General features: G+C 49.6%; 6 protein-coding genes across 6 annotated transcripts; 3 read left to right on the top strand and 3 right to left on the bottom strand.

Moving 5' to 3' along the window:
• Window positions 1-202: 202 nt before the first annotated feature.
• Window positions 203-2,893, top strand: TrAFT101_000346 (uncharacterized protein). Its single transcript, XM_024909346.2, has 2 exons — window positions 203-604; window positions 708-2,893. The coding sequence occupies exons 1-2, from the start codon at window positions 427-429 to the stop codon at window positions 1,697-1,699; spliced, it is 1,170 nt and encodes a 389-aa protein (XP_024764553.2). The 5' UTR covers window positions 203-426; the 3' UTR covers window positions 1,700-2,893.
• A 2,384-nt stretch (window positions 2,894-5,277) lies between these two features.
• TrAFT101_000345 (uncharacterized protein) lies at window positions 5,278-6,476 on the bottom strand (the record flags this gene model as incomplete). The annotated part of the gene is made up of 2 exons (XM_066125988.1): window positions 5,278-5,475; window positions 6,369-6,476. The coding sequence occupies 2 exons, from the start codon at window positions 6,474-6,476 to the stop codon at window positions 5,278-5,280; spliced, it is 306 nt and encodes a 101-aa protein (XP_065982085.1).
• Window positions 6,477-9,056: 2,580 nt separating this feature from the next.
• TrAFT101_000344 (uncharacterized protein) lies at window positions 9,057-13,423 on the top strand. The gene has a single exon (XM_066125987.1). It carries the CDS (start codon window positions 10,411-10,413, stop codon window positions 12,466-12,468), a length of 2,058 nt encoding a protein of 685 aa, XP_065982084.1. The 5' UTR covers window positions 9,057-10,410; the 3' UTR covers window positions 12,469-13,423.
• Window positions 13,424-14,018: 595 nt separating this feature from the next.
• TrAFT101_000343 (uncharacterized protein) lies at window positions 14,019-14,378 on the top strand (the record flags this gene model as incomplete). The annotated part of the gene is made up of 1 exon (XM_024905869.2): window positions 14,019-14,378. The coding sequence occupies one exon, from the start codon at window positions 14,019-14,021 to the stop codon at window positions 14,376-14,378; it is 360 nt and encodes a 119-aa protein (XP_024764549.1).
• Window positions 14,379-15,068: 690 nt separating this feature from the next.
• Window positions 15,069-18,292, bottom strand: TrAFT101_000342 (uncharacterized protein). Its single transcript, XM_024902274.2, has 3 exons — window positions 18,215-18,292; window positions 16,117-18,147; window positions 15,069-15,785 (listed from the first exon to the last, which is right to left on the bottom strand). The coding sequence occupies exons 2-3, from the start codon at window positions 18,117-18,119 to the stop codon at window positions 15,554-15,556; spliced, it is 2,235 nt and encodes a 744-aa protein (XP_024764547.2). The 5' UTR covers window positions 18,120-18,147; window positions 18,215-18,292; the 3' UTR covers window positions 15,069-15,553.
• A 728-nt stretch (window positions 18,293-19,020) lies between these two features.
• On the bottom strand, window positions 19,021-22,760 carry TrAFT101_000341 (uncharacterized protein; the record flags this gene model as incomplete). Its single annotated transcript, XM_066125986.1, has 4 exons — window positions 19,021-21,686; window positions 21,789-22,177; window positions 22,242-22,562; window positions 22,746-22,760. 4 exons carry the CDS (start codon window positions 22,758-22,760, stop codon window positions 19,046-19,048), a joined length of 3,366 nt encoding a protein of 1,121 aa, XP_065982083.1. The 3' UTR covers window positions 19,021-19,045.
• Window positions 22,761-23,548: the final 788 nt, after the last annotated feature.

The following is a 23,548-nucleotide window of genomic DNA, read 5'->3' as shown; positions in this document are numbered from 1 at the left end:
TTGTATATTCATTATTGTTTTCCCCCCAAAATCTTTATATCAATAGCTAGGCCTAGATGCAGGGTAGAATGGACAGCCTAGCGCAGCCACAGCAGACCGCGGCATGCGCCACAAAGGGGCGGACCTCGGCTTCTACTGAAAGCGTCATCCCGGCCGGCTCTATCATTGGATCTGTCGTGCCGCAGCAGCTGAATTCGAGCTTTGACAACAACAACAAACCGCTGTCGCCGCCGCCATCGCCACCTCGACATGGTGCTTGGCAATATCTCGCAGACACTATAGGCGACGCGCGAAACAATTAGAGCAGATTGAGAAGACGCCCGACGCAGAAAGGGCGCGAAACACGGACGAGACGACGAGAGATTGAGGAGACGAACACAGAGGCGCAATCACAAATCACCAGCGAGCGACAAAACAGCAGATGCAATGGCGTCGAATCCGACGAAGCCGGCCACGAATCGGCCCCAGCGGCGCGTGACGGTGGGCCAGATCCTGTCGATGCCGCCCAAATGGCTGAGCATGTACGACGACTTCATCACCAAAAACGCTGGCCAGGTGTCGCAGATTGAGAGCGCGCTGAGAAGCCTCACATACATCATTCCCGGTTGGTGGCTCCATTTTCATATCCTTAGACATATATACCTACATATATACACATATATCATAAGAGCACGAACTAACCTCTTGAAATTTCAAACACACATCAGGCCGCTTTCGCGATGCCGAGATTGCATCCGAGTCCATTCACTCAGGCGTCCAGCTTCTGTCTCTCTACCACGATGGCATCCTCTCACAGGCAGTCTCCAAGCTGCCGACGCCGCCGATCCGATCGGCACATGCGCGCTACACGCGGTACTGGACGCAGAAGAGCAAGACGTACCGCCGGATAGCCGTGGTGCTGCAGATGGTCGTCTACACCGAGCTGCTGTGCGAGATGAGCGCCAAGCGGCGCGGCGGCGAGAAGAGCCGGTGGAACGTGATTGTCCTGCTAGAGGGCATCAAGGCCTTTTGCCGCCTCATCCTGCTGCGCGTCACGCGGTCGCGTCCGCTGGTGACGCCGGTGCTGCCGGAGCGAGAGCCGATCCCCGAGGACGAGGCTGAGGACGACGATTTGGTGACGGCGAGGAGCGAGAGCGAGCTGATGGACGAGACGTCGCCCAACGGGTCGGCGATTCTCCTCAGCAACCCGCAGAAGTCTGCGTACGAGAAGGAGTGGACGATGCCGAGGACGGGCATGAGTCTCCCCTCGCTGCCCAACCCGGGCGACATCAGCACCTACCTGCTGGGCCGGGTCCTGACGGCCGACGACATCAAGCCGGCCAACAAGCTGCTGAACCAGCTCCAGGGCGGCGGCCAGTTTGCCGAGATGCTGCACATCCTGACGCCGCTCATCTACGCCGTGGCGCTCGCCCGCACGCGCAACAAGAAGTCGTGGACGCCGTGGCTGGTGGGCGTGGCGGTCGAGTACGCGGCGAGGCAGCTCCGGCAGCGCAGCCTGCGGACGTCTGCGCTGGAGCGTGACGAGTGGAACAAGCGCGGCTGGGCGATGATCTGGTGGGCGATGCGCGGGGCGTTTTACGAGAACGTGACAAAGGGGGCGGTGAATGGGATGACGAGGAGGATGCCGGGCTTTATTGCGGGCATTTTGGAGGATTATGAGTATCTGTGGGAGAATTACTATTTCAGCACGAGTGCTTGAGTGCTTGGTTGATAGTATTCTATACCAGCACGAAAATGCTTGATTTGACTGATATCATGGCCATGGACAAGAAAGCGTATATGCTTGTCGTTTGAGAATCCAGCCATGATCAGCCATGAGCAGCCGAGATTGGTGGCCTTTTTTTCTTTCCGTTTCTTTCTCTCATATGTCACTACTACTACTGCCTACCTATATATCCAGGTGGCGCCTTTTACTTATTGGTGCTACCTGTGCGACATTATTTGGCGAGATACTATTACTTTTTCTACTGCTGCTGTTACTACCACCTATATACGGAGCAGGATACTTGTGCTACGATCGCGGAGTTGAGAGCGGACCTGGACTAGGAGCTGGACAGTTCTGGACCTTGGAGAGCTGGAGCTGGAGCGGAAGCTGGATACAAAATTGGCGACTGCTCGGACTTGTCAATATAGAGAAGGAGAGAGCGCGGCTATAATACATACCGGCATGATAATCTGATGATTGGAAAGCATTTACACATTACCTTGTACTTGTACAATGTTGGATACCTCGGCAGAAGCGGAGATTTCGAGTGGAGCGCGGAAAGAGAGATAACAATCTGGCAGGGCTTTACAGATGCGCGCGTGGCATGATTGATTGATTGATTGCGTTGCGTTGCTTTTATTTGATACAGCAGCAGCAGATTATCTATCAGCTGGCAAGGAATGTACTGCTACATACGAAGTGATTGTGTGTTTCTTTCTTTCGCAATGCAAACTCTGGGCCACCCTTGTTTTCTTTGCCGGACCGAGATGACGAAGAGCCTTTTGGGGGAGGAAGAGAGATAGAAAGAGGCGTTGGTTGTGTGTGAGAGAAGGACCTGGCATTTGTCATACAGGCAAGGGTATGTATTGTTTATTTAGTATTGGGTGATGGTTGAGGGCTCTATTGCTATTCTTTTCAAGTCTGTTTTGTAGAGTATTTTTTCTTCTTCTTTTGGTGATTTACTGTGAAATGGATGGGATGGGATGGGATGGGATGGGATGGGGTAAAGTCCATTACTGCTCGTTTTATCGTATGTTTATCCTGTTTTGGTGGTTTCCTTTGTCTATGCGTTGGATGCAGTTGGAAGACGATGATGTACTGTTTTTAGCCTTTTTCCCTTTCTTCAATATTGTTTGTCTTAAACAGACTTGTATTATTATTATTATCATTACTATTATTACTTCATTCATTCATTTGCGTTTATTAATTGTCTGGTTCACTTTAGGAGGCGGCTGTGCCCTATGGATGTCAAAACAATTGCATGAATCTACAGCTGGATTGCTACAACGTCCACTATTGATTGGCACGGCAAGCTAAAAGATTGATGTGATGTGATGTGACGTGATGAGTGTCAAGGTTTCAATCCTTAGACTTGGCTCTCTAATAGTATGCAAATCTTAATAAATTGCGAACCCTTGCTTTGCCTCTTCTTCTGCTGGCATCATGGGTCGAGGCATGATGCGCAATCATGTGGCTTTCAGGGATTGCCTGGGTCGTAGATCGCCGACTATCGTCATAGCGCATTGACTAATATCGTGCCCTCATTTCTTTCTCCGTATTTTGCTACGCAGGGTGTTTGTGGAGGGGGAGCAATTAAAAAAAAAAAAGCACAGAAAAAAGAAAAGAAAAGGAAAAAAAAAAGAGGAAAATCGAGCGACGGTCCCAGCGGCAAGTGGATCTATGAGATTCATGCTGGATAAATATGGACATCAAGGGACCTGTCTTCTACTATCTCGAGAGCTTCTTTGTGGCGGAGGCGTTTGGAAACGAAACGCATAGTGTGTTTCACTAGGCATGAGGAAACGACTATATGGCTACTACTAGTAACTAGTATAAGTACTATCTGAGTACAGTAGCACAGAGAGACCTTATTCTGTCTCCATATAGGATACAAAATTGGAAAATGGGAATGCCGAGTGTATCATGTTCGTCCCGAAAAAGAGGCTAAGATTGGGGATACGATGTATGGCATCCACAGCTTCTGTCATAGTCGTAGGGTCCATCACAATCGAGGGGGGGCCAAAGGGAAAAAAAAAGAGGGCACAGACGCTGTTTCGAGCTCTGAGCTCCGTAATTAGTGGCAAGAAATGACAAAGGAGCTCACGGCGCCGGACAGGGGATCCCCTTCTATCGAAATAAGAACGGAAAATTTCCTGTATGGAAGCAAGACAGAAACGCAAAAAAAGTTTGAATGAGAGCCGAGGGAAACGTGCCGGTTGGGCCGGGTAGCAGCGCGGTGGAGAGCAGAGAGATAAGAGAAGCGACTGGAAATTATTCCAATCTAGAAAGCCACGTTTTTTCCGACTGGAGCCTAGGCGGGAAAATCGAGAAATTGAGATGCGAGAGGCGTCAATGCAACGCTCTTTTACGTAGTAGTACTTGCTTTTTGCGAGCTGTGTGGGAATGCGTGTAAGACGCATATTTTGTTTTGTTTTGTTCTCGTCTGTGCGTGCGTGGCGTTGTCGATGAGCTTCCTGATGCGTTCCGTTCAGAGCTGTTTGTGGAGTAAGACTCTGTTCTATTCTGGAAAGAAAACGCAACGCAACAGCATCGGGAGGGAATAGCCGAAAGGATTCAGGGATTCTTCGCTCTCTTGAAGTATTCCAATGTCACTGTCTTTGCCACTGAGCAAGACCAAGACGCCAATCTATTTCTGACACAGCGGCTTGCAGTCCAGGGGGGTTCCAGGCATGGGGGGCTAAGATTCTCTTTGCCTCTCTTTTTCTCTTATACAGAGCACATACATACGGTACATACTATGTATGTGTGGTTAAAGATTAAAGGGTACTTGAACTGAATACGCTGCGAGGCTGTGCAAAAGATGCGACACGACCTCTGTGATGTGGTGGTTTTGGGCCCATGGAGTGCGCTCTGATTGCAGTACCGTTTGGCGGCTGCTTGCACGGAAGTTGGGGATATTCTGGTTAGTATTCCGAAGTCGAGGGGGAAGTAGCAACATTATTAATTGATACGACTCCAATTGGTAAGCAAACCTACAGAGGCAAAGAGCAAAAGAGCAGCTTAAACCGCCCATTACTTACGAAAACACTATGGAATACTAGGCAGGTAGATCAGATATAGGTACTAGGGAATTACATGCCATCTGAAAGGCCGTGCTCGGTTCCTGGAGTTGCTCACGGGCTCTCAAGTCAGCGTCGAGCCTTGACGGAAGCCAAATAGTGTTAGCAGATGGCACATCATAATACGGAGTACTCCGAGCTAGCATTAGCAGCAGCCTTTTTCTGCTTGTCCGTATTTTCAAAACCAGGGGTGGGGAGGACCAGCTTCTCTCGGCTGCCGTTTATGACGCGCGCGCGCAAGAAGAGATCAAATCTAGCTTAAGTAGAAGCCGGGGATCGTGCAAGGCCCCCAGCGGGACAGCAACTCCTGCTGGAGAGGGGAGAGAGAGCTCCGTCGACAAAGTTGCTGCTACTGTACAGCAGGCACTAGCAGTGCTTCTCATCGAGCCTCGTGTTTCGAACTCACGGCTGCTATTCCCAAACGGCTGGGACATGCTCACGAGGTTGCTGCCGATGGCTCTCGTGCTAACGCAATCGCCAGTAGCTCCGAGCTCAGCCGCAGCTCAAGTGTTTCAAGGCCATGCTTTGCCTGCTTGGCGTGGGCTTCCCCCATCGATCTGCAACATACTTTTGCGTTGTGCCTGTCTGTCTCTCTCTGTATCTGTGGTTTGCGCGACTTATTTTGGTGCCTGGAACTGTGCCTGGTGCCGCAACTCTCATCTTAACCTTTTTGATTTCTTTTTCTGTTGGCTAAGAATATTAGGGCGTGGTACAGTTGCAGTCGTTGGGCAAAAGTGAGACATGATGAGACACAGAGCGCGCGCGAGTGTGTGTTGACGCTGCATTAGTGGCATGAAGATCACAGCAAAGGAAGATCGCGATGAGAAGAAATTGTCAATTTAGCTAGTGATCGCCGCGGGAATAATAACAATGGGAAAAATTAAAAATTCCAGTTGCCAAGGGCGTCCAATCAAACAGACAGATCTTGTGAGAGGAAGAAAGATTTTCTCTCTTCGTCGTTTCTTTTTTTTTTTTTTTTTTTTTTTTTTTTTTATTTTAAATTACGTTGCGAAATGCAGAGTCAGACATGGACTCGACCTACTCACGCAGTTGGAGACTTTTCTTCACACCCCCCTTTTTCCTCTAGACAAGCTTTGTTTTGTTTCTTCAAAGTGAAAAAGAGGCAATTGATGAGGAGAATAAAGCCGGTAGTTGGAGAGAGAAACAAAACTAGGCCCAGGCCAAGGAGCCAGCCGTTACGATACAAGTAGGCCAAGGAGCCAGCCGTTACGATACAAGTAAGCCCAGGCTTACGAGCAGCAGCAGCAGTAGTGCTACTACATAAGCACGACTCCAGATGAGATGCATATGAGCATCGATCACGGCCCATCGACTAGGAGGGAAAAACCTTGAGCCGCTGCCCTTTTTTCGTTTTCGCTCCCGGACGGAGAAGTCATCCGAGGCAGCGTCTCCTCTTTCATCCATCCCCATGGAAGAAGCAAAAAAAGGGACGCGCTTCTGTTCCTTTTTTTTTTCTTCTTGCGCGGGTACGAGCCAAATCGGAGCCGAGAAGACCAGGGGGTTCACTGGGGGCTGTTCCTTTTTCTTCTTCTCAAATTTGTTGCTGGGGGGGTTCCACTAACAAGCAGTGACAGGGGTTGGATGTTGCCATTGGCACGAGCGAAGCTTTTAGTAGCGTTTTTAGTGTCAATTAATCGTTTTGCTGTCTTGTGCTGCTCTCTCGAGTGCATGGCTAAGAGAGACAGACGAGAAAAGAGACTCATGGGTTATCCCTGCCATACAGAGGCCATTCCCACCCACACACTTTTTCTTTTTCTCCCTCTCGCTTCTTCTGCCTTTTTCTCAGGATTCATGAGCAAATCAAGGGCCCCTGAGCTAAAAAGAGAAGGGCCAAAGAAAAACGTGTATCACCCCCCCCTCAGCAGCCGGACCAGTCATATCTCGGTATTTTGCATCTTTTCAGCAGGACAAGGTTTCGTGATGTTCCGGAGCAGTCGCCGAAGTTGAAGGAGAGAAGGCAGAAAAAAGCGACAGATTACTTTTTTTGAAAGCAGCAGCTGCATGCATATACTACACGCGTATTCTTTCATTTTATTTTATCTTTTATTTTGGCTTTTGCGAATGAGGCATAGAATACGCCGGTCTACATCTCGTCATGCTGCTTGAGCATGCTTTGTAGCAGTGTACAGCACATACACATTGCCCAAGACGTCCTTTCATGACAGCTCGACATGTAGAAGCAGGACTGTCAGCGTACACTGGAGTACTGCAAGCTACTACTCCTTGTACAAGCAACATGACCGCTGGCCAATCCATCCCAAAGAGCCGCTAAACAAGGGTGCACGGATTGCCTTATTGCCATAGCTAAAGTTTTGCTGGCAACTCGGGAGAGGGGGGGCCCATCGTAAAAAGAAGATACAAAGAAAAAGAGTGGACATCATCGTCATCGCTCTCATTCTTTTGCTTGATTGCCCGCCACGGCACGCGGCTTGGACAGCCACTTGTACGCGTTTAAAAACGCCTTGTGGCATGGCATGTCCCACCCGAGAAACGTTCGATGCTTGTAGATTTCTGTACGCGGGTTGTGAGACAGCTTGGCGAGACGAGAAAGCTTGCCTTGGATTACACAGAACCAGCGTTGCCGAACGCAGGGAGAAGAGGGTCGACTGGAGACGACCGCCTCCTGTAGTACCCCGTATTCTGCGTGGCGTCGTGGCACAGACTCAGCGCACGTTTACTGTGCTGTAGCACCATGTCTCGCCAGGCTCTCTTGTCTCTTCTCTCGTCTCTTCTTCTTCTACTTCTTCTTCTTCGGCCTTGGTGCGGACGCAGGGTTGTGCTGGCAGCGATCCATAATGCCGTGCCTTTCCATCTAGACTCTCTTTTGCTCCCTCTCTCAGAACTCTCGCTCGCTTCCAGCCCAGCCTTTTAGTTTGATAAAGCTCCGGGTCCTAGACTAGCACCTGCACCTACTAAACTAAGGCACACGCATACTATTATTCTGCTATGCCTTACTGTACCATAGAACTGCGAGGAACTTGAGCCTTGGCCTAGTGTTGGGATCTAGCGTCAGCCCGGCCATCTCGTTAGCGCTGGACTGCTTCCTCTTCTCTGGATTCCCTCTGAACGCGCCTTGCCCGGAAGAGCAGTCGCTACAGCAGACCAGCAGCTCAGCTGCTAGCAGTAGTACTGTAGTTTCTGTCTCTCTAGCGGAGCAGCTTCTTAGCACCGGGACAAGGCGGACTGGGGCCTGGCCTTGACGCAATGGTAGGAGATGGTGCCTGTATTAGCTCTGGAGTAACATTGCTCTGGCGCTCTATTTTTAATTTCACCATCCTTTTATTGATTTTTCTCTTTCCTAGCGGCGTCTGCTTGGGCCAGTTTTGTATTTTTTTTTTCAGCTCTTCCCCAATGACTCCGCCCGAGCCTTGCTCTACAGCATTAGCTCCCCCGGCTTTCGTCTCGCTTTCTCATCGACGTGGGCGAGTCCAAGGATGCCTCATGATGCTCAGCTCGTGCTTCAGCTCGCAGTTTGCAGCCACTCCGACTTCCGCAACAGCTTCGGCTCTTGTCTCATCCTCTTGCCGACCAGCGTTTACATATTCTCTTCCTCTCTCCTCTCTCTCCTTCTCTCCTGCTGCTGCTACTGCTCCATCGGGCTGTACTGCAATGTATCCAAAATATATTAACGACCGAGATCATTCAAATGCGACCCAAGCCCGTGTCGTTCTCGATTGCCATGTACACGGTACCGCAGCCTCTCTGCTGTTTCTCGCTCTCACAACCTGTAGCTAATACATACAAGACAAACACACACTCACACACACACTCCCATACTCGTAAACCCTGTCCTCTTTTCTTGATGCTGCTTGGCTTGCAAATTATCCAGCCCACGCACACGCCCACGTCCACGCCCACGCCCAGCCCAACCCAGACCTCTCCAGCATCCATATCCATATTAATCACGTCCAGCCCGCTAATCCCTTCAGGGCCTTTTGATTGCACGCATTCTCCACGCCGCGAGACATGGTTGCTGTAACTCCGTGCGTACCTGTACCTGTGCTCAACTCGCTCGCTGCTCACCTCCAGATCCCATGTCCAGTCCATTCTTGTACATCGATGCATGCATGCAAACCTGTACATACACCATTTGCTTCTGCCTCTGCTTGGGAAGCAATCCAATCCAATCCAATCCAACCCAGCTAGAGCTAGACATTCTTGCTTGACCCTGCCCATCCTCTCTTTTCTGTCTCTCCCCCCGGCCGTTTCTTATCTATGCTTCTCCGCCAGTTCCGCCTCCATCTTGCCCTCTTTTCTCTCTCTCACTCTCTCACTCTCTCACACACACTCTCGCCTTCAGTCCCTTTTCCTATTACTCACAGCTTTATTATACCCACCCACAGCGTACCTAACTACCTAGCATTATAGCAGCACAGCATATATAGCATCGTACTGCATCGGTAGCGTACCAACACCAACACCAACACCTGCTACATGGTCTTTGCTGCTATACATACTACCACTATACTTCTTACTCTACTCTTACCACTACTGCTACTTGAATATTAGTCGTACATAGTAGTGCCTTTTGTACTAGCTGGCGCTACCTCTAGTACGCTCTACCATCACTTCATCCATTTACTATCATTCATTATTTTTGCCCTTCTCCCCTAAAAGGCCTGGGTCCCCGGCGTTGGCGCGCCATTAGGTCCCCGACCACAAAGCTACCTCGTCCCGCAGTACCCTCCACACCTCCCAGCTACATCGCATCTACAAGGCCTGCGAGTATCTTTGGCAACCTTTCGACTAGCCTCGATTCTGCTGCCGCCACTCTATTTGCTACGCAGCGCCCCCCTTCGTCACTCAACCCGCTGCTGCTTGCCTTTGGGTTTTTGTTTGATTATCTCTGATTCCATCGTATTCCCACGCTCGCCTAAATCCTGTTACAATTTCCAGCAAAAAGCCGCGCTAAACAAGCAGCAGCTCGACGAAGGGCCCGGCCGGAGCCGTTTGTGCTGGGATCCTCTCGCACGTGTCGGGAGTACCTGGGCCTCAAGTACCGGTACCGTCATCAGGCTGGGGCTCGCAACCACGCTTGGCTGTACCTGGCCCGTACCGCTGAGTACTCTGCTTCGGACGGTTCCTTTCCTTCCTTCTCTTCCCTCCCGCAGCCACAGCCGCTCTTTCCCATTGTCTGCTCTCACGCAATTCTTTTTGCGCTCTTCTCTTTCCATCTTTCCTCCTTTATCCGTTATCCTTATCCTGCTTTTCTTCTTCTTCTTCTCTCCTCTGCGCCTGAACCGAAATCCTCTCGCTCTTTTTGACCTTTTTTGATTTTTATTCTTCCTTCATTCGTTTTTCTCTTTCTTCCCCGACTCTCGCTACCTCATTCGTTTTTATCCAATTCGTCCGCGGCAAAAACACACACTTGAGCAGCACTCGTACTTGCCTGTCTCAGTTCCCGGCGCTCGACTCCGAAACGCACCAAAATCTAAATCGCCACTCGTTAATACTACAGCTGCGCAACCAATAGGGGGAGAAGAAGAATAAAAATAGAAGAAAAGAAGAGAAAAAGGACAACAAGAGGAGGGAATATCGAAAGACGGAAAAACAACACCCATTTCGCTCTCCACCAGCGTCAAATGTGAGAGTTGCTCTCTCGCAATGGATCTCACGGTTCAGTCTCACCAGCTCCACCAGCTGAGCCAGCCTCAGCAGAATTCGCATACTCATCCGCATCCTCCACAGTCTCAGATGATGTCTCAGTTCTCGCAGCCTCATATGCAGCAACAACAGCAGCAGCAACAGCAACAACAGCAACAGCAACAACAACATCTTCAACAATTGCAACAACAACAGCAGCAGCAGCAGCAACAACACCACCACCAACAGCAACACCAACAACAGCAGCAAATCGAATCGGCCAGCGCCCAAGACGTCCTCGTTGAAGCCCGCAAGAACCTCCAAGTCCTCATCGACTTTGGCCTCTCCAAAGACCTTCTCCATCAGTGGGTTGACCAGAATCTCGCCACGTCCGGCTCTCCGCCAGCCGCTGCCGCCACGCCCATCCCATCGCCGTTGCTGTCTCACCCTGCTTCCTCCCCCTCGCATCAGCATCTGCAGTCTCCCCAGGCTTCGGTTCTCGCTCCTCCACCGCCGCCTTCGGTCTCTTCCGCCGTCCTCAGTTCTCCCGTCGCGTCTCTCTCAACATCGTCGGCCGCTACTTCGCCTATTCCAGTCTCCAGCTCTACCACAGCTCCTTCTCCTGGAACCGGCGCACCTCCTTCCATCGCCATAATCAAAACAGAGCCATCGTCCTTCGCCGATGATGTGACCAGAGCCTGGGCAGCCGTTAATGTAAATGGACTGCCGCCGCAACAGGCCACAGCTGGCCAGATCCAGCAGGTTTCACGGATAGCTCCGGCTGGTGCTCCTGGCGTCGTGAAATCAGACCCCTCCGCCTTCATCTCGCCTTCCATGTCGTATCTCAACCACCGCCCTCGAATCTCCGTCTCCTCCACCAGCTCAGGATCCTCTGGCCATGCCTCTCTATGGTCCGTCAATTCCGGACGATCATCCATGTCGTGGGCATCAGCGTCGTCTCGATCACTGCCTATGACTCCTTCTCCCTCTTCAGCCAATAAGACAAACATCTACTGGTGCACCTCGTGTGAGACAAGTTTCAAGCGCAAGTACGACTGGAAGCGTCACGAAGACGAGTTCCACGAGCGCTGGAGGAAATATCCCTGCCCCGAGCCTGGCTGCAACCGCAGCTTCTGGGGCTCCAACTCGTTCAACCAGCATCATAAGCAGTGCCACGGCTGCAAGACGTGTCCTCATGCTGAAAAGGTCGTCAGATTCCTGCGCAAGCGCAAGTACTGGGCCTGTGGCTTCTGCTCTGCCCTGCATCCTGCACGAGAGCGTCACGTTGAGCATGTTGCCAGGCATTTCGAGTCTGGTCTGGGCAAGGCTGACTGGATGCACTCTCGCGTCATCTACGGTCTGCTGCACCAGCCGCTCATCCACAATGCCTGGGACGCCATGGTGACGGGCAAGCAAGCTGAGTTTGGTGGACGCCGTCCGCAGTTCAGTTGGCATCCGAGCAAGACGGGGCGTGCTCAAGGCTTCTTAGAGAAGGAGAATCCAGGCCAGCTCCAGGACCTGCTCGAGTTCTTCTCCGGCGACGAAAGCGAGGCACAGTGGATTGTGGGAATAGCCTTTGACCTGTCTGACATGGCCTTTTCAAATGCTCAGCCATCACCGCAGCCGCAGTTTTCACCCACGGGCAATGCCATGGTTTCTCCATCGGGCTATCCGCAACAGCAGGCAGATGCTCGCATGTCCTTTGCCACACCGCTGCCGTCGCAGACACCGCAGCAGATGCTCGCTTCTCCTGGCGCACCAAACGCCTTTAACTCAACCCCTTACCGAAACCCCTCTGCCTTTGTTCCGTCACAGGCATTCCCCTCAGGACAGCAGCAGTCTTCTCATCTTGATAAGCGCGAGCTGCCGCCTGTTCCTCAGGGTCCAACTCCCCCTATGACAGAGGGCATGATGGACTTTGAATATTCGCCCAATCCCGTCATTTTTGAGGACTGGGAGAGCATCGCTAGCTCAACCTTTCTAGACACATCAGCTCACCAACAGCAGCAGCAACAGCAACCTGACCAAACCACTGGCTGGGGGATGGGCCCATTTTATAGCGATCCTAATGTCAATTGATCAAGATAAATTGATCAAAACAAGGGAATAAAAAAAACGAAAGAAAAAAAAACACACACGAAAAAACCATTACGCTCCTTTATTACTTACTACTACTACCACCGGCACTACTATCGTTTTTATTACCACTGCTGTCTCCTGTTAGCATCGATTGCTTTTCACGTCGACATTGCATCAAAATATTTCCTTAATCTCACTTGCGCGCTTGTCGCCTTTTTTTGTCCTATGTACTATTATCACCAACTCAGCGCTACTCAGCGAACGTTTTTCCTTTACATGTCATCGTCAGTATCCTATTATCATCTGTTTAACGGGCATCGAGCATCGAGCATCGAGATATCCACACTCTCAAGGCAACAGCACCTGCTTTTTTTTTTTTTTAACCGCTGCCTTGGTTAATAATGATAATATCAAAATCTACATCGTTTTTTCTTTCGCCACGAATAAAAAGCGTTGGGCGTATATCTAGCCGCCGTCTGATTTGAGAATCTTGCTTTCTCTGTTACAATCGCAGTCTACAACATCAAAATTTCCTTAATTTTATTATGTGTGTCATCTATATAGTATTTTATATCGCGCGGAATCCACCCGAGGGAGGAGTTGGAGGTTAATTTATCGAGATGGATATCTAATGGTCTTGTTATTTGATCTCGACTTGGGAAGCTTGCAGAGCTAGTTTCTTGTTTTTCCTTTCATCTTTTATTATTGGAAATGCTCGGAATCATATATGCGTGCGGATGAAAAAGGGAGGAACTTGGATTTGTTTGCTGCTTGGCTTTTTGCGTTTTGCGTTTTGCCCTTGTTTTTGTTTGTCTGTTCCTAGCAGTTAATCGGCCATGTATACAGGTATGAGGGTATGGAATCTGCAATAGGACTGGTATGTGTGTAGGTTAGTGGAGCGTATAGACGGATAAATGACGATATTCTTGGTTATTGAGATTTTGATCCAAGGGAGACTTTATATGTTTGATGTAGTGATTGTAGAGCAGTACTCTGCTGGTCAAACTACTCCCTTAGTCTCTGTTGGTCTCCATGTAATGGATGGCTTTGAAATCGCTTTGTCCTACCACGAGAAAAATCGAAGGTAGTTGAGATGACTGACTTGGACAAAAGAAGGGAAAAGGAATCTCGAGCAGTCACATGGCTTCCACAATGGATATCCACGACGTATATTTGTTTGTCAAAATGTAAAAATAGACTTTTTCGACGAAGATGGAAACGAGATGTTCAGATTAGCGCCTTTTGTGCCCTTTAAAGTTTTCTCTTTGTGTGAATTTTGGCTGCTGAGGGGGTTCAAAGAACGAACAGAGGAAACAAGGATTGCTGTTCAGTCACGACTGTAGGCTCATGGAAGATTTGATGCCTTGTTCAATGCCATTGAATCTGCTCAATCGTATCTTGTGGTTTATAAAAAGCTACGGTCATTTCCCATAGATTAGATTGACTTGGCACATCATCACCAGCATTCAGAAACAGAATTGAGCACGAGACACCGATTTTCACAAGTTGCTGAATATACGTGGTATCTACGGCCTCCATACGTATCCAAAATGGACTCCGCGAAGAGGATCTTGAAGCGCGTTGGACGCAAATCGCAACGAGCTAAGGGTGGCGACAAGTCCGTTGTCGACGAGAATATAGAAGCCCGTTGGAAGGCAGAAATTCAAGTGGGAATGCAAGACAGAAACTTTCAAATCAAAACGCACCATATCTGGAAGGATATGAACGAGAATGAAAGGGACGAATTCGAAGACCTATTTAAGAAACCCGAGAACTGGGACCAGGGATGGTGGTGGAATCAGTTTGAAAAGCTTTGGTTAAAGTATTGGGCCACTGGGTCTGGATCGAAGCAGCTCATGGAGAAGAATGGCTACAACGTTGAGGAGGATGCATTGGAAATTCGATGCTAGCAGCAGTTATTGCCAGCACTCTGCTCAAACAGTGCCCTCATCGAGGAGAATTACAAGTCAATAGAGCGGAATTTTGCCGTCACATTCGAAAGATCGCATCATCAGGACGTTGTTGGTGGTGCTTCTTCGATCGAGTGATGGAAACACAAAAGACCGTCTTGAGCGGCGCTGGGACGAAGGGAAAAGCTGTACGTACTGCTAGTCAACGCCATAAATGTCAGAGAGCTTCTCTACAACAAATAGGGAAGAATCAGAGAGAGAGAGAGAGAGACTGACACACATAACACACAGAGAGAGAACAAGATAGAGTGTCAAGATTGCATAGGATATGATATCAGAAGTTGTAACACCAAAAGGAAGAAACAGAATAAGTGAAAGGAGAATTAGACAAAGAAAAGTAAAAAAAAAAAAAAAAGGGGGGGGGGGGCTGCGAAGGAATAGACGTTTTGGACACTCGATGAATACTTAAATAAGATAACAATTAGCATATGTCAAAGAAGAAGTAGAAGAAGTAACAATTTGAGATTTCAATGGTAAACTACCTACCTATAGTGCTGTATCAATAGCGAGTACTGGCCAGCTGCCTCGGGCATCAGAGGAGGTGCAGCATAACGTGACTTTAGGATGAGGCCTTTCTTATCTGCTCATATCTATGTGCACAATGTTTCGTTAATGTTTTTTTTAACATTTTCCTTTTCTTCTTTTTACTTCTATTTCATACCATAGCAGTTTTATCTAAATTATCTGGATATGCGCTGTTTGCTTATTTACTTCCTGCAGCTCCTATTTCTGATTCTTCTTCTTTCGGTGCCTCAGGCGCCACCGCTTCCAACGACTTCCTGGCGTCTTTGCTCTCCAACTTTTAAATCTTTCTTCTTCCCGAATTATCTCTCTTTCTTCTCGAATTGCTTCTTCGCTTCTTCTATTAGTTCTTTATCAGTCGCTCCCAACAACTCCCTTTCCCACCATTATCGACCACAGCTAGGGCCCCTGAAAGCCAGTTCCAGGTGCCTTCTCTCTGGCGATGCTCGTATCAATCGTCTATTCCTTGACATTAGCTTGATTCCCTGCAAACTATAGTCCACAAACGCCACTGTGTATCATTAGCTAACAATTATCGTCAACAGGCTTAGGTATTATTTGCATCGTTCCCGTCATCCCATCGCACCGTCTTCTCAAGCATCAGACTCGACGTGAATCTCATATCCGATGAGCACTTCTGTATTCGTTCCATCCCATCCTCTTGTGCCCGCTGCACTGAGCATGAACCTGCTCGATGGGTCGATGTACAGACTCGAGATGACACCGGCCCTGGGAGGTCCTGGGATGATGAGAAACGGCACGGTTGAGTGCTTGAAGGCACGAGTTTCGCGCAAGTCATACAGTCGGAGGATATCATGCGAGGCACTAAACGCAAGAAGTCTTGTTAGTCCTTGAACAAGCAATCAGATGAGCCCCAAACAACTGCATCGCCGCATCGCCGCATCGCTCCTCACTCTTTATCTCTCTGCTGCTTGTTGATCTTCATCTTCAACCTCATCTTTTCTTTCTTCTCTCCTTCTGTTTCTTCTTTCTTTCGTTCTTGATCTTCTCTTTTCTCTTCCCTCCTGATTCTTGCGTTCTTCCTCTCGCTTCTATTTTTTCTAAACATCTTATCCGTTCTTCTCTAGCTCTCCTTTCTCCCTCTTTTCTTTTCCATCACCACATCATCACAATCATCATTAAATTATAGACTTACCAGACTAGATGTCGTCCATTGACCATGGGCTTGACTGCGCTCACTGCACCACTTCCCGCTGGAAACCGCAGTACCCTCTCTGGCTCCCATCCTCTCTTTGCCTTTGCTATGTCGAACTCTTCTACCGTTCCATTGCGCCTACCCGCATAAATCTTGTTGCCGTCTGGGCTCCAGCAAGCGCTCATGCACCAAGGCGGCACACCGACGCGGTTGTTGATTCTCGCTACAGGATTGGGCACTCGGCGATCCCAGATGCGAATTGTGCCGTCCATGGCTGACGACAAGAAAGTCGTACGTGATACCTGCGAAGCTTCGTGCTGCGTAGGAGGCGGCTGCGAGTTGAGCATCATTGGAGATCGCGATCTTTTGAGTTGCTCAGCTATATCAGCCATGGATTGGCTTTCCAAAGGCTGCTCCTGCTCTTGCGGTGCTTGGCTAGATTCCTCTGCTTTTATTGTATCCGTATCTGTCGCCAGCTCTGTCGGCTCTGAGATCCCTGACATGGCTGACACTTGCGTGTCTCCAGGGCCCAAAGCTGGGGCTGGAGCAACAGCAGCAGCAGTAGCAGCAGAAGTAGTAGTATCTGGATGTGGGGTATCTACATCCATGGCATCTGCTCCTGATGGCGATTGCACGGGCTCTGATGACTTGACTTCATCTCCAGTCTCCATACTGTTTAGGCCGGCCATGGTTGCATCGACTGAGTGATTCATGCTCGCGTCATTCTCTGCCCCCATACTCATACTAGCCCCAAATTCGTCATCATCATGCCCAAAAGGTTGCTCGCCCGCTGTCTCGCCAAACAGACTACCAGCGTCATCGCTTCCCCCAAAAAGACTTTCATGAGCTGGAGAAGCTGCAACGACGATTTCATCTTCCCCTCTAGCTGCAACAGTGATTGATTTGTCTTGTCCGTTGGAGCCTCTATTATCGTCTGCCCCGATGAAACTTGTCCTCCCCATCGGCGCCCCGTTATTGGTAGCCATGGTGCTTGACGGTAAAGGCTCGTCGGCGTCTGCAGGAATTGGGGCACCGCTCGCAGGCCTCAGCTCAATAGATGAAATCTGGCCGCCGTTACCGTCGAAGCTCCGTTTCACACTGCCTGTATCAAGATCCCAGTCAAAGATGTTCTTGTCCCATGCCCCGCTGAGCACGCTTCTCTCGTCGGGCGCCAATGTCAATACGCTGACTGCATTAGTGTGCTTCTGCAGACATGATATCCTCTTCCCCTCGTCGTGGCGCACGCTCTGCAGGTTGATTGCGCCAGACTCGAGCCCAGACAGGAGCCAGAGCGCTTCTGAATGAACGGCCAACGAGTAGACAGACGAGAGAACATGTTCCTGATCGCTGCGGCCCGGTGCCGCGGGTTCTTCGTTGGGCCAGTACGACATGAGAATGCCAGCCTTTGTGACCGAGTCGACAAACGGGTGTCTCTGTGCGACCGTCAAGGCCAGTTTGCCGTTGATGGTCCCCTGCCCGTCGTACTTGCGTATGTACCCGTCCGCTCCACCCGTGATCCAGTACCGCAGATCCGGCGTGATGGCCATGGCGTTGATGCTCGTCGACATGGGCGCGGCCATAGTGGGCACAATGTCGTACAGCCGCGCTGTGTAGACTTCAGGTCGGATCTTGGGGCGCCATGTTCGGTAGAGAGTCGGGAGCTCGTCGAGCTCTGGCGAGTCGGCTTTCTTCTCGGGCGAGGAATGCTCTCTGGGAGGGACTCTGTAGTCGGTGTCGGCATCGACGTCGGCATGGGAGTTCGAGAGCGAGTAGGAGTTGGTCGCAGTCTGGCTGTCGTCGGCCGTCACCACCACCGTCGTGGTCTCGTCGCCACCGTTTTCCGTCTCTTCCCTCCTACTTCCCTCTTCTTCGTTGATGTTCTCGCCGTCAAAGTCGCCTTCCTCTTCTCGGTCGCCGTCGTCGGCATCTTCCATGACCTCATCAGGCTCATTGTCGCGGTCGGAAGTGGGCGAGCTTGCCCGCGACTGCTCCTCTTCGTCCATTCGTCGTCGCGATGTCGGTGATTCGGGTCTAAAGACACAGAGGCATTGAGTCAGTATCGTCGCCGGCAATGCATCGCTGCCTGGAGGAGACGAACCTGGAGCGCGATGCAAAGCTCACCGTGACGCAGCAATTAATGGAGCGTTGTGGACGATGCCGCCATCACGCCTAGAGAACCGGCAAGGCTGCGCCGTCGTCGCTTACGTAACCGCCACCGATGTCGCTTTGGGTTTAGCCTTGCGCGCCGATTCCGCAGCCTTACCCCAGAGCCACTTTAGCTGTGCCTGACATCTTATTTAGCTGCGCACGATAGGGCTTTCAGCTGCTTGGTGGTGATGCACCCAATTAAGGGAGCTGACTGCCTGAGGCAGCGCGACGACTATTTTCGAGACTATTTCGAAACCTGTCCGAGATCCTTCTTTCAAGGTGCACTGCGAGATAGTATTGCACTGTAAATTTTCTAGAGATAATTGACTGTATCTTCCTGGCACTTGAGCACCATCTTGCAGCCACACGAGCATATAGCCACCCACCTGGATATTGCCGTTTCACCGCCTAGCCTTGCTTTTTTGTGTTTGATTTTTATTTCGCACCTATGCCTCACCCTATCACCACTTTGATACCACCGTGAAGCCACTTGATGCCACTTTATAGCCACCGAGTCTAGGACAGAGTCACGTGACCACTATTAATATTAACGACGAGAGTCGACGTAAATGTCCTCATGTAGGCTCGGTCAGGTGATGGCTGTAGAGAGCTATGGACACTATCGTCAACAGTTCTTTGCCATATGTGTCCTTGGCTCTTAAGTGGTCACTGGATTGGTTTACATAGCATATTGCGCTTATATAGTGGAGTACACAATGGAAATTAAAATTTTTGGGACACAGTAGTAAATACTAAGCAGAATTGAAATTTATTTTTTTATCTAGTCACTACCAAAATCAATCAACAGCTCCTCCTCCTCCTCCCTCCCCTTCCCCAGGATCTCCTCCTCCCGCTTCCTGCATACGCCCGGGGCCCATTTCTGAGCCAGTGTTTGGGGCACGGCTGCCCCGGGCGATGCCGCCTCCCCCACCCTCTCCCCCATCACCAGCCTGCGATAGCCGTAGTGCAACAGCTCATCGATTGTATAGTCTGCAGGGCTTTTTACAGCCCTGGGCTCGGCCGGGAAAACGCCTTTTTGGAGGCGCTTGACGGAGGCTGGTTTTGGCAGGCGGGGGGGCCTGGTGGAGCCTGATGGAGCCTTCTGGAGCCCCGATGGAGCCTTTTTGGGGCCTTCTGGAGCTTTTCTAGAGCCCTCCAGCCGGCTCCCGGCCCCGTAGCACTTGTGCAGGCATTGGCAAACTTCGCCGCACATCTTGATGCAGGGGTGCCCGCAGAAGGCCCTCCCTGAGCAACGTTGCTGGCAATCGTGTGTTTGATTTTCAGCATGGTATTCCTTTTTGCAGGGATGCCCGCGAGGGCATTTGCTGCTGCACGTTGCTGTAGTGACGCCGTTGCCTAGGATGCGTGCCCAATCCTGAATGTAAGCAATGGTTGCTTGTTGCCCAGTCTTAGAATGTGTTAGGGGGAGATAATTGCCGGTTTGGGACCCAAATGCATTAAAGACTTTCTGCCAGGTATGTCTGCTCCTATCGGTACTAGCGAGAAGGTTGCGTACGTTGCCGAAAATAAACATGCCATGCTTTGCTCTGCTGGTTGCTACAACAGCGCGGTTCTCATCCTGTACAAATCCAGCATTTGCTTTTGTTTGGCCTTTGGAGGGATCAGGGCTTCGAACTAAGGAAATAATAATGACCTTGTTTTCTTTGCCTTGGAAGCCGTCGACAGTATAAAGGCCTAGATGATCCTTGCAATGCTTAAGGGCTGTATGCTGGCCGATGAGCTTCTGAATAAGGTCAAGCTGCGCATTGTAATAGGTCAAGATAGTAATGTCGGGGGCTGGGAGGCCGCTGTTGATGAGATAATGGCAAAAGTTGACTATCATGTTGGCTTCCTGAGAGTTGAAATAGGAATGCTGGCTATCTCGTGATTCCGCCCACTTATGTTGGAACCACCAGAGATTCTTACCGCCCATTCCAGGGACAGAGGCGCGCTTGTTAGGATGAGAAACATCAGGATGATTTTTAAGCGTTGGATAGAAGGTCTGGACAATCTCGCAAAGCCTTGGGATCATTCGGCGCTGCATCTGGAGTGTATGATGAGGGGCTCCAAGCTTAACCAAGCGCTCAAACATAGAAACATGGAGGTTGAAAGGCTCTTCATTCAGGCCGTGGATGTCAACGTGAGGTGGTAATTGTTGATGATCTCCAACTAGGATCAGTCGCTCCAGCGATGGGAATATGGCAGCCGTAATGGTTGATTCTTTGGCTTCAGCTGCTTCTTCAACAAGCATTACCTGGGGCATGAGGGAAGCAATAAGGCCGCGGTACTTTGATAAGCCAGTTGTTGTGCAGCCGATGATATGAAAGCCTTCCCTGTTGATAATGTGGCGAGTAGTGTCCCAGCGAGTTATTTGTAACGAATCACAGAGCTCTTTGTATTGTGGGAGTAGCTCTCGAATCTTGGAAATGACCTGCTCTCTGAAAAGGGTTTTAAGGTAAAAGTAGAGCCTCTGTCTATCATCCTTGGGAACATCGCTGAGGTTAGAGTAAGCGTCGAGAACCTCTTTGGCCCTTCCACGCCAGGGCCCGTGAATCGAAGAGAGAGTAGCTTGTGGCACTTGGCACATGCTGTGTTGAGGGTTGAAAGGTAAGAATAAGCCGCGAAGCTTGAATTTGGCGTCATCGGGGGCTCGGCCTTTGCGAGGCTCAAAGGCGTCATCCTCATCCCAGTCTCCCATATCGTTGTATTTCTCCAGAAGTGGGAGATTCAGCTGGTTTAAGCCTAGACGCGTTTGAACTTCCATATCTTTCTGGCTGGTATGAGAGCCAATGTCAAGCCAAGAGAAAATAGGGTTATCAGGCGTTTCCTTAAATTCGCCTTCTTGCTGGGCTGCAATGTCAAGCAGAGATTGATACTGCTCGTCAGTGATCAAGTTAAAGTCATGAAGGTCGCTGGCGCGGACCACGTTGCGAGAATACATGTCAAACAGCTCCTCAATAGCTGCGGAGATTTGTTTCCAGGCTGCTTGACCTTCAGAGTCAGGCCTTCGGAACTTGGAGTATGCTCGAACATTGTAAATGGTAAGAGGGCCAATGGTCTCAGAGCGGGATTGTCCACCAAGGCGTACAACTTTTCCCAAATCCAACCGTACGCACTCTTCTAAGAGCTGGTCTAGCGCATGGTTTGTCTGAGCGGCAATAATGATAGGCGCAGGGCGACGAACGCAGGCCTTCAGCGTTCTAACGAAACTATCGATGGCGACAGTAGATGTGAAAGTTTTTCCTGTTCCCGGCGGTCCTTGGACGATAGAGAATTCGCCAGTTACCATAGCCTTGCATGCGGCTTCCTGAGAAAAGTCGAGCTTGTCGGCAGCTGCAGGTTTGGCTTGAGGCTGGCCTGCCAGCTGACGGGCTGGTTGTATGGTTTTCGGGCATCCGACGATGTATTTGTCTAGGGCAGTACTGAAAATCATTAGAACTGAAATGATCCCATAGTAGAAACAAACCCTACAGTAGAGGTAATTTGAAATGAAGAGAGAGAAAAAAATAAAGTAAGATACTTACTTGGAAAGCGTCGTATGCTGCAAGCCAAGCATTGTGTAACGAACGTTCTCAAAATATCCAACCTTTGCCTCCAGCATTACGTACTCCACGAATGGGTCAAGAACAGCTTCGTTGGGGTCAGCCCAGAATAGCTCTACCTGGGGCTGTGTAAAGGGATCATCTCCAGCCTCAGCGCTCGGTATGGCCTTTCCTTTAAAAGAGCGCGTAGCAACAGTTGCCACGATGCAAATGTTTTGAAAATTGTCTGAAGAGGGAGATAGCGCAACTAACTGGCCTGGAGTTAGGCGATCTGATTCACGCCAGTCAATAGGCTTAGGAGCTCTCTGTGTAGAGAAGGATATCCGGCAACATGCACCCTGTCGGCTTAACAGATATCCTCTTGGGCGAATCTGGGTAAGCAAATAAAGTCAGCAAAGTGTTACCAAGGCAGCGAAGAATAAAGGAGATACATACTTCAGTGTAGATGAAACCGTATTGGCTATCTTTGGCAGTTGGGTCAAGGCGAAACTCGTGAATGGTTCCGCGAAGAGGGTCGACGGCCTCGTAGCGCGAGAGCTCATAATGTGTGCCAAGATAGCTGGATTTGGACTCTGGAAGGCGATGAACTGGATTGTGGGGAGGGCAAGATGGATTAGAAGTCATTAACTCCTGAGCAAGAGGCATTTCAGGGAGGGAACGCCATTCTTCAGCCTTTGGAAGGCTCTGTTGCTCGACGAGCTGGGCATTTGTAACGTGAAAAGAAATCATCTCCTCTGGTGAGAGGCTTGAAACAGGCTATAAAACAAAAGTTAGAATAACAGAAATTAAAGAAATCGGAGGCAGCAGAGACAGTAAGAAAATTGGAGAAATCAGAGGCAGCGGAGGCGATAGAGATATCAGAGATATCAGAGGAACCAGAGACAGTGGAGACGATGGAGATATCAGAGGCATCAGAGGCAACAGAGGCAAAAGTCTTACCTTGGAGCGGTCCATCTTGATTGGAGCATGGAGAGGAAGAAGAGAGAAGAAGAGAGAGAGGTGGCGGAGGTTGAAATTTATAGAAGGCACCTGAGGGCAGGCGGTCTGCAGTGCGAGCACCTGAGGCAACCACCTCTTTGTGTGCATGCACGCTGTTTTTCAGCTTTCAGTTTTTGGCCTTTGTTCATTGCGACAAAAAGAAAATTAATCTTAATTTGTGCCCTTATCTTATTGATTAATCAATCAAGAGAATATGCTGTATTTTACATAGATTTTTCTTTATATATCAATTATGCTTGTCAGTTGGAAATGCACCATTGGCCTAGTTTTGCCAAATGTATTTTACATGCGTGTGTATATCTAACAGGAGCCTCCCATTAGATGCCTTAATATTGTATTTAATTTGCTCAAAATTAATCTTTCAGATTTTAATTAGCTGTCTCTAGGTATACTTTCTATAGACAGTATACATACTAGTGCCTGGTGCAATCGCAACAATTCTCGCTGGAGGTTTGCTACCATCAAGATTTTATTATGTATATCCAACACATGCAAGCTCATAGATATCACCCCAAGCTGTCCTAGAATTTTTTTTCTTTTTCGTAATTGGATAATTTCAAACGAATTTTACGTTTGATTGTGCGCTTGTCTCGGGGATGCCTTTTTACCCATAGCCGACACGGTCGCGATGCATTTTGTGCATATTGCATTGTAAATGGGCGCGCATCGTCCCTTTGTAGCCACCCTAAGAGCTCCTAAGCAGTTATTTCTTCCAAATGTTTTAAAAAATTTAATGAACTATT

Source organism: Trichoderma asperellum, chromosome 1 (assembly GCF_020647865.1).
Source record: "Trichoderma asperellum chromosome 1, complete sequence".
In the NCBI taxonomy this organism is placed as follows: domain Eukaryota; kingdom Fungi; phylum Ascomycota; class Sordariomycetes; order Hypocreales; family Hypocreaceae; genus Trichoderma; species Trichoderma asperellum.
The sequence above is the reverse complement of the archived record's forward strand: the minus strand, read 5'-3'. Positions and strand labels throughout refer to the sequence as shown.